At 50.2% G+C, this 10,022-nt stretch overlaps 1 protein-coding gene across 2 annotated transcripts in view; it reads right to left on the bottom strand.

The window, feature by feature from the left end:
• Window positions 1-4,049: 4,049 nt before the first annotated feature.
• BRPF3 (bromodomain and PHD finger containing, 3) overlaps window positions 4,050-10,022 on the bottom strand; it is a 29,737-nt gene continuing 23,764 nt past the window's right edge. Inside the window, exons 11-12 of one of the 2 annotated variants that reach the window (XM_004673423.2) lie at window positions 7,607-7,761; window positions 4,050-6,452 (exon numbers count right to left, since the gene is read on the bottom strand). In XM_004673423.2, the coding sequence (XP_004673480.1) occupies window positions 6,269-6,452; window positions 7,607-7,761 (339 nt within the window). In that variant the 3' untranslated portion in view covers window positions 4,050-6,268. The remainder of the gene's footprint in view (window positions 6,453-7,606; window positions 7,762-10,022) is intronic. The other variant, XM_012724370.1, reaches the window with a different exon arrangement.

The raw sequence follows: 10,022 nt of genomic DNA, 5'->3' as shown, positions 1-10,022 counted from the left end.
TTTTAGTCTAGAGAACTTTTTAAAAATATATATTTATTTTTACTTATGTATGCATATAAGACCTGCAAAGTAAGTCAGAAGTGTGGAGGGTAAGAGGACTCACCAGAGACAGAGCGGGGAGCAGAACAGGTGGATCTATTGAAACACACTGCTGAGGGGAGCAGCGGGGATACAGGGGAGGTCTGCTAGGCCATATGGGTCATACCCCCATTACCAGGGATTGAACTCATGCTACAGTGGCTGTGGACAGCTTCATGAGACTTAACCCGTTGCGCCACTAGGGTGGCCCTAGGAGGGGACTTTTTTATTGTTACAAAATGGAGAGAATTCTACTCCACTACCTTTTGAATACGAATGAGATATGTGGTCTCTGTAGGGGCCGTGCTCTGCTCTCCCTCTTGTTAATGTATCCCATGAAAATTACAGATGCAACTGGTAAAATTGGTCCTCTCTGGGAGGAGAACTGTAAGACTATAAGATGAAGAAGGAGACTTTCATGAATATTTAAAAGTTTGAATTACAAAATGAATTAAAATTGACAGGGTGTGGTGTGGGAGGGGTGTTGGAGGAAGAGACAAACAAGGGAGGAGGGCCGGGAGGAAGAGAGCTGGTTAGGTCCTAGTCACTGAGACCCCCAGCTGCCCCCAGCATCACCAATTCTGCGCCCTCTTCCTCAGCTGAGCCCTAGACCAGATCCGGCTCCTTGGGACAGAGTCACTTCACGTAGCTGTGCACACAGAAGCGGTCTTGCAACCTTCTGTGTCCAGAGGCTGGTCTCTTTCCTGACCCTGCCTTCTTATCTCAGCCCTTCCCCAACCAGTAATCAGAGCCATTCCTTTGAAGTTGCCTCTGTGTCTTCCCAGCCTCCACCCTCCCTGACTGTGTCACCAAGGTCAGCTGATAGCAAATAGGCCCTTTTTGTCCCCTTTAAAATCCTCCCCTCAGGCCCTCCCTGGTGGTGCAGTGGGTTAAAGCACAGCACAAAGAAGCTTAAGCCACTTCTGCAGGAGTTCAATCCCGGCCTGCCCCAGGGGTTACCCACATGGCGTGGCAGACCTCTCCTGACCCACCCACTGCTCCCCTCAGCAGTGTACTTCATCGATCTGCCTGTTCTGCTCCCTACTCTGTCTCTGGTGAAGCCTCTCACCCTCCGCATCTCTGGCCTGTACCCCAGTTCTGTACAAAAAATCTTTAAAAATAAAAAATAAAAGACAAAATAAAATCCTCCCCTCAAAGGCTGAGTGTCCTTTGCAGGCATAGCAATAACTCAAAGGGAGGTGAGGCCACTGGCGGGTCCCCAAGGAGGTGGGTAAAGGAACAAAACACCGAGCTGCCAGGCGTCAGCGAGTGGGCAGGGGTGGATCTGCAATGCTCAGGGTAACTTCAGTCCTGCTGTACCTGGGATGACTGAGGACTAAAGTGGTGGTGACTTGGGTATTGTGTAAGGGACGGGACCCCCAAGGCTCCTCCGGCCCTTGATTGCAGTGGCCAGGGAGGGTATGTCACTCTGAACTAAGGCAAACGTTGTGATATGTGACCACGGGTACCCAGACCCCCCATACTGTTAAGGGGAAAAGCCCATGTTGTATGTTCTAGGGGCCTGGCCATTTGTGTACGCATAGGCAAAGAAAGAAGCCTTCAACGATCGCTTTCACTGGGGTAAAAGTTCAAAGGGGGGAGAGAAAAAGGAGAACAATTTCGAATACCCGCGTCTGGATCAAACTCCAAAAATTACCCACCCATTTGCAGGCAAATGCTTATCCAACAGGCTCAGCCCAAAGTGGGGCACTGAGGCCTAAATGTTTACCATAAGTCTAAGGCACCTTCTGATGCGGAACCACAAGAAAGGGGTTCGGCAGGACTCAGAGAACTGCGAGACATGAAGCTTTGCCCTCTGCCTGCCCTGACTACCTGACCATGGTCTGCCCATGAGAATGCCATGTCCACCTTGGAATGGTGGTGGTGACAGTCCCTTGTGGCCATGGAGATAGCAGTGGAGGCCTGAAGACCCAGGAGTAGGAAGGGCTCCCCATTCCGTCTCCATTTCAGGACCCCTTCCAGAGCCTGGCAGTCTTGCACTAGTCCCTCCTCTCGCAAAGTCAAAGCTCAGAGCCCAGTCAGGTCAGAAAGTCCCATCTGAAAGGCAAATTCACCCTCAAGGCTTAATGGCAAAAAAATACACTGATGTGAGTGACCAGGCCAGAGCGGTTTTGGCAAATGCTTTTAACAATTCTTAAAACTTGTTTGGAAAGTGAGTTTTCTGTTCTTGCTGAAAGGTCCCTGACATGCTCCAGAATGATGCCACGTTAGCTGTGACATTCAATCCCAGCATTGATAAATCCACGGAGGTTGCCAGCTTCCAACCAAGTTTTTTCCCTGTGCAGATTCTTCAGTAGATGCTGCCACCACCCTTCAGGGCCTAATTCAGGCTCAGAGAAGTCACCATGCTCGAGGTTACAGCTGACAACTGGCAAGGCTCTTAACCCCACACCCCACCTAGCCACCCCAGGTTTGTCACTGGGCCCAAGATTAAACATAAGACATCTCCCTGAGCTGCCTTTATGCTGCCTCATCTATTCATGCTGCCTCCTCTCTTTAAGCCCCTGCTTGCTATAAACTCCTACCCTCCTGGCCATTTTCCATGCCTTCCAAATTTTAGAGGGTGTTAATTCAAAATAGGAATTCATAAATGGAGGCTTTAACCTGTCAAGTCTTGAATTGCTTCACTGACTCCCCCAGCCTGACAACTCAACCCCTCCTGTGCCCCCACACCATGGTAGCCATCTACCTGCCAGGGTTGTCTGTGGTTGTTTTTTTTTTTTTTTTTTAAGATTTATTTATTTGTGCATACAGAACTGGGGTACAGGCCAGAGGCTCAGGGGCGGCGAGAGGCCTCACCAGAGAGAGACAGAGTGGGGAGCAGAACAGGCAGATCGACAAAGTACACTGCTGAGGGGAGCAGCGGGCAGGTCAGGAGAGGTCTGCCACGCCATGTGGTCTCCTCTGGGGCAGGCGGTAATCGAACTCATGCGGAAGTGGCTTTAGCTTCTCAGTGCTGTGCTTTAACCCGCTGTGCCACCAGGGAGGGCCTGTTTGTAATGTTTTTTATAATTGTCTGTATATTGGGACCAAGGGTGTGTACATTTCCACACCCTTATCAGTATTACAGGTGTTCTGTCAACGTTATATACCGAATTGAGAAACCTTAGCTCTGGCCACTTCAACAAGAACTTCAAAGACCCTGCGGAGGTGATCAGGAGACCCTGTTGTCCTCTAGCTGAGACAGGTAGCTCTCAGGCCAGGACAGGAGCCGGGAGAAGCAGAGAGAACAGGATCAGGAAGTGGGCGGGGCAAAGCTAGCCCAGGCCCCGCAACCCAGCAGTCTGTCCCTGGGAAGTTTCCCTCTGCTTCTGCTCCTGCCCAACAAGATGTTCCTTTCCAAAAATGCTCACGATGCCTCTGAGAAGGAAGCATGGTACAGAACATGCCAGTACAGCCTTGAAGTGCTATAGAGCCCACGAGGCAAGCTTTGGGTAGATCTTTGTCCAGGACTCTTGGCTGGCCAGCCATGGACAAGTCTTTTAATCTTGCTAGTCTGTTTCCTTGACTACAAAATGAAGACCAGGCAGAAGCTTGGATTGTTTCCAACTCTAAAAGGAGGTGGGCTCATGTTACCCCTCTCTATAGAACAGGACAAATGGGGCATTTGTGAGCATCCTAGAACTCAGTTCTCCAAACCTGGTAAACAGGTGCTGGGGAAGCCTGAAGGAGGATGTCTCCCACTCAATGAGCAATAGAAGCTCAGGGAATAAAAAGCCCAGGCCTGGGAAGGAAGGCAGAGCTGTTTGGAGGGAAATGTTAGCGATCTTCACACCCACCCCAGGGTTCCAGCGACAGAAGTAACCCTCCTAGCTGGAGCCTGTAACAGCTAGAAACCTTATTCTACATGGGTTCTGGTCTTTGGAAGGGGGGCTGAGCTGCAGATTTTAGAAAGAGAGGGACGGGTCCCCACTGATGATACCAAACACAGCACAGCAACCACTGCCCATTAGAACATTTATTTCTCAGAGAGAAAATAAGTTTCAGACAGTCATATTATAGTAGGTAAAATTAACTTTTGTATTCTTTACAAGCATAGATTTTTCTCTGTTTATTACCTCTCTTATACCATCTGTTATAAACAATTCTAGAAAGCAAATAAAGTCACTTTCTACAATAAATAGAGCATCGTGTGCTTCACAGCAGACGCGACTGAGACACATAGGCCCCACGCCACAGCAGGATCTGAGTCGGTTCCCGTTCTAAAAGAGCAGTTTTAAAAATGAGACTCAGAGAGAGACAGAAAGATTCAAAGAGATGGGGGAAAAAAAGACTAAGAAAGTATTCAGAAAGTATTTTGGCGGGTGGGGCAGTAGAGGGAAGAGATTGACACAGAAAGAAAGAGAGAGAGAACGAGAGAGAGAGAGAGAGAGAGAGAGAGAGAGAGAGAGAGAGAGAGAGCCCCGAGATCTTACAACACAGGTTGAGACGAAGGTCATAGAGTCCACAGCCGACCAACTACCCAGGGAGGGGGGGCACACTGGCTCCTTTAAATAAACCACACTGTGCGCATTTAAAATACTCAGTCACACAATGGAGGACTCCAGTAATGGAAACTATAAGCCTGAATAATTTAGAACAGTATTTTACAATTATATACACCATGTCCTTCCCTAGCCATATGCGCTATTGTATTTGTATTATTGTACAAAATCCAAAACCTCATTCCTTTATGTTGAGTTTTGTTGGTTCCCTTTTAAACTCTGGCTCATGTCCCAAATGTATAAGAAGTGGTGGTGGTTGGCTGTATTTTTAAAAAGTTGAGTGTGTAAAAATGGCAGTGATTTCCCCCGTGACTTTGTTTTGTCCAAAACTCCCCTATGAAAATCTAAAATAATTAAAAAGAACATCAGGTTAAAAATCAACATGGCGATCAGTGGCCTGCAACCTGGCCCTGTGACTTTGGTGCATAAGAGGTGAAAAGAAACATCCAGAGAACAGACATGGAAGCCTCTGAAAGTTGTGTTGGTTTGTCAGTCAGCATTCCCTGTTTCACAGTTTTTTTTCCTTCCGTTTTTGAGAAGGTAAAGGTGGGGAAGGAGTTTGGGGAGAAGAGGGAAGGGGGCAGAGAATTAGAAGCAAAGCGCGGCATTCCCTGGTTTGGAAGCGGGCACAGTAGAGGCGAGGCGGGCAGGACGGGAGGATGGAGGGATGATGCTGGACTGTGGGCCCCACAGCATCTGCGGTGGTAGACGGTGAGACCGAAGCTGCAGTTCCACAAGACGAGAAGGGGGCAGACCCAATTAAAGGTCACGCGCCAACCCAACAACCCTCAGCATCCCAGTGGACAGACGGACACAGCCACGACCAGCCTCGTCTGCTAACAAGAGCAGGCCCAGCTTTAGGCTGTCTCTCAGCAAGACAGGGAGCGGGCAGGAGGGCCCAGCCTCAATCAAGGGGGTAAGCTCTCACAGCCAAGCTGCAGCCATGTGTCTGCAGCGGCTGGGTAAGCAGGGAAAGGGGCGTGCTGGTGGAGGGGTCACCCGAGCGGTAGGCTGGCCTCTGCCCCTGGCCGGGAGAAGCCAGGCGGAGGCACCCACCTAGCATAGCAGCTGGTCTCAAAGGGAATGAGACATAGAAAGAAACAAGGACTAACATGGGGATGGTTTCTGTCAGTTTGGCACAAGAGAAAGTATGGAAAGGAACATGGGCAGAGACCGAGCAGAGGTGCGGAGGATGGGCAGGACACGAAGTATGAATGGGTGACGGGTGGGAGCTCGGTGAGCTCTCCCACAGGACTGAGTGTACCCACAGCACCTCTGGGCTCAGTGTCAGAGCCTCGCTCGCTCGCTTGCCCTGAGGCATAGTTAGTTGGGAGCAGGGTAGGGCGGGCCAGACACCCCTTTGGGATAGAGCCCAGGGCCGTTGCCTCCTGAGGCCGATATACCTCTGGGGTAGGCCCAAATCTCACCACTGTTTCTACTTCTAACTGGTTCTTCAGTGAATTAGTCCCTAAGAGAGCTCAGGTGGGAGTTTTTGGCACACAGCAGGCCTGCCAGGAAAGCCATGCAGTGGGTCAAAACTAGGGGGGGGGGTGCCCTTGGCAAGGTCACAGCCCAGAGTCTGGCCTTCAGTGGAAGGGGAAGCTGCTATCCAGGCATCTGGCAGGAGGAGGCTTCTCCACGGCCCATGGAGAGAGGCAGGGCAGCAGAGGCAGGCCAGGCCCCCCTTACAGGTAGCTAGAGGTGACGAAGGAGTGGGGCCCCCGGACGCGGCTCAGGTGGATCATCGCCCGGTCGTAGGCCACCTGCACAGACTTGCGGATGCTTGTCTTGCGGCCTTCTAGCATCTTAAGCTTGTCCACTGTGTCTTCCACACCCAGAGGCAGGACTTTGTCTCTTGGGAGCCACTGCCTAAAATATAAGCATAGTAAAAGGTCTGGGCTGTGCTGAGTCCCACCAGGGGGTTCTTCCTGGCCCACCTGTCCTGGACCAGCAAGTCAGGGGGAGGGGACAGGTAAGACAGGAGCAGACTGACACAACACAGGCAGGAGGCCATTGAGGGGCCTGTTTTGTAACCAGGCGATTTCCTGGATCTCTCAGTGGCTCACTCTGCTTCGAGAGTTGTCAGAAGCCTAGAGGGCCATGTGCCACCCTCGGGGACCAGCTAAGTTATCTGGAGAACTCTAGGCCCTCCTATGGGGAACAGGGAGCTACAGTTCAGAAGTGGTGCTAACACCAAGCACTGATAAACTGATCTCTAGTGAGGCGTACAGCTTAAGTGTGGGTTTTTTTTTTTTAAGGTCCCCAGGTAAATCTAGGCTGGCTAGGAGCCAGTCTTTGGAGCTAGAGCTAAGGCTTTATCCCATTTCTGGCTATGGAGCCTTGACTTCCTGAGCCTCAGCTTCCTCACCTGCAGAAGAACTGGGTGGGGATTAATGAAGATTTAAATGAGGGCTAAATGTGCTCACCTGTAGAAGACAATCTGCATTAGGACACTAGTAAGCAATAAACGGTAGCTATTATTATCCCTATTATTTTTATGAGCTTGTCCTGCCTTCCCAGATTCTCTAGAAGCACAGGTAACAGAACTTACTGGTTGGTGCTAAGAGAAAAACTTAAGGTGTTCACAAACCACCCCCAGACTGAGATGCACACGCCCTTACTGCCTGGAGTACTGGCAGTTGAGAGGCTCCCATGGGACTACCAGAGGCACATCCACTACTCCTGAGACACCTACTGAGCACCCAGCTCCAGAGCTCCCCATGGAGGATCAGCCCCTGCAGCAAGTGCTGCAACGAGTTGCATCCCTCAGCCCCACAATGAAGTGTCCTGACACAACTCTGATCTCAGGAGTTGCCCAAGAAATCTGATCTGACACCCCTCCGTTTCCATTAGCCACACTAAGTTACTGCCAACACGGCTGGCAAGGGCAAGGGCGGGGGGCTGAGTCCAAAGCTCCTGGGTACCTCTCAAGGACATCGCCAGTGGCACAGCCTCCTGGTCAGCCTCTCAGCCTGTACCTGCACCCGACCTCCCTAGCAGTACCCAGCAGCAGTACCACTCACCAGGTGCGCTTGTTGTCAAAGAAGAGGACAAGGAAGAGCTTCTCTCCAGCCTCGGCCTGTCTCTGCTCTCCCAGCTTCAGCACATCCAGTGGGGGGACAGGGATGGGGACACCATTGTGCAGGAGGCCCTCCCGGGGCATCTTGGGATCGATGATCTGGAGGCAGAAGGGAGACAGCATTCAGCTGGGAGTGGACGGCTGAGTACGTGGCCCACCCCAGGGCCAGCAGCTGAACTCCCCCACACCAAGCTATGCAGGGTCCCGGCCCTGTCTAACACCAAGTGGTGATGAGCTGACCTCTTCCATGACCTTCAGTACCCCGAAATGGAAATCTTGACAGTTTCCCCAGTTCACTGTCCTAAACCTCTGGCTCTGCCCAGCCTAGTTTTCCAGTCAGGTAGCTTGTTCCATGAATTGTCAGACCCTAGAGCTGAAACAGAAGTAATGAGAAGCCAGCGGAACTGAGTCAGAACTGAGTGGGGTGCTGGTGATATCCAGGCCTGATGGTAAACTCCTTCCCGATGTCCCTTTGGGGGAAGGAATGGAGGCCATCTTTTCCCCCAATCAACTTCTCATTAGAATCTTTGCGATTCACTTCAAATGCTCAGGGCCCTTCCTTCACAGCACAGCTATGAAGAAGGTCTGCCTCAGCAGGAGAGCCCATCTCTGACTCTACCTATCACAGCCTCTGATCATCCGGTCTGACTATCACCTTTCCTGGAACATGAACCGGATACATCTGGGACACCACATGTTAAGATCCGTAAGAAGTCAGAAGACTGAGCTTGGAGGATCGCTGGAAGGGGAGAATGATTTGGCTGGCAACAACTGCATTTGGAGCAATCAATCCTCAAGGCTGCACGCTCCACAAGGCGAGGAAGCTCCACAATCTTGGTGGCACCAACACAACAGTAATTCTCTAAACCTATGCAGTACTGACAAAGTCACCAAAGCTCTTAATTATTCACCTACCATCATCTCACTTCATTCTCTTGCTGATGCTGAGACGTCTGCAACAGGCCTTTCCTGACAGAAGAAAATGCCTAGCACAGAAGGAAGGAGTTGGCTGAGCCCAAGGCTGGGACTAAAAACCAGGCATCGGGATAAGGCGTAGGCCTCTGCTGCCTCCCACGCCGCCGACCGATGATAATCTCTGTGCACTAAGGCCAGAGACACTTGGGAATTACTGAGGAAGCATTTTTCTCCAGAGACAGTGCAATCTTAATTCCTACACCCTGTCCCAGGGGGCCTCTTCTCATAATGAACCGCTCTCATTGTTTTACTTTGGGTGTGTGCCAGCTCCCCTACTTCCCTCCTGGGAGGAAAGCGGGTGTTCTGGCTAAGGGGTGTTCTGGCTAAGGATTTACGGAACCGCCACCCCTACCCAGCTCCCAGCTGTGAGTTTTGGTTAACTCTTCTCTCCAGCCCCTGTCCCTCCTGTGACTGAGCTGAGCTCTGCTGAGGGCCACCACAGCAGCTCCCTGCGTTTCCTCAGTTACTTAACAGGAATTACTGAACAAGAACAATTACTGAGCAAGACAGTGAAGATACGTTGCCACGTTTCCTCTTGGCTGAGCCAGGAGAGTTTCCTGCCTCAGAAAGGAGGGTAGACCGTGAAAACTGCGCTTGCTCTTCCCTCCTACCCCTCCCCCACCAAAGACAACCAGGTGAGTGCTCCTGAAGGAGACCTCTACGCACTTTAAAGAGGACAGAGACCAATGCGCCCTAAAATAATACACAATTGTCCATTCACTCAATGAATGTTATGCAGATGTAAAACATGGAAAATAAAGTTTGCAATAAAATTTAATATGTAATAAATGCATACAGACACTTAACGACAGCTAAGTATATAAACAATGAATAGAAGGAAGGATGCACAATGCTTACAACTGACATTAGAAAAGTGAAGTTTGTGTTGCTTTTCTCTATTTTCCCAAAACTTCTATAATTTAGATACATGACTGCCAAAGAAAACAAAACATTTTTTTTAAAAAAGAAAAACAGACTAAAATCTGTGTATTCATTGTGAGTGCAAATGCGTATCTAAGTATGCATAGGAAAACAATCAGGACAGCATAAACCAAATAAAGGTAAAACAGCTTGTATTCTGGTTTTAATTACAGTTCTTAAATCACAAAATATATATTTTACATGATCATCAAAAAGGGAAAAAACAACAACAAACTAGCTTCAGACAGGCTCTCTTGCTCTGTAAGAGTTTAAAAAACCGGGCCCTCCCTGGTGGCGCAGAGAGTTGGGATGCAGCACTGCAAGCTGGCGGCAGCCATCTCAGCGCGAGTTTGATCAGTGGACCCAGAGGTGACCCTCAGGGCACAGCAGACCTCTCCTGTCTCACCTGCTGCTCCCCTCAGCAGTGCACTTTGTTGATCTGCCTGCTCTGCTCCCTACTCTGT

The sequence above is a fragment of the Condylura cristata genome, unplaced genomic scaffold, assembly GCF_000260355.1.
Source record: "Condylura cristata isolate star-nosed mole 26May11 unplaced genomic scaffold, ConCri1.0 scaffold00001, whole genome shotgun sequence".
NCBI classification, from domain to species: Eukaryota; Metazoa; Chordata; class Mammalia; order Eulipotyphla; family Talpidae; genus Condylura; species Condylura cristata.
The sequence above is the reverse complement of the archived record's forward strand: the minus strand, read 5'-3'. Positions and strand labels throughout refer to the sequence as shown.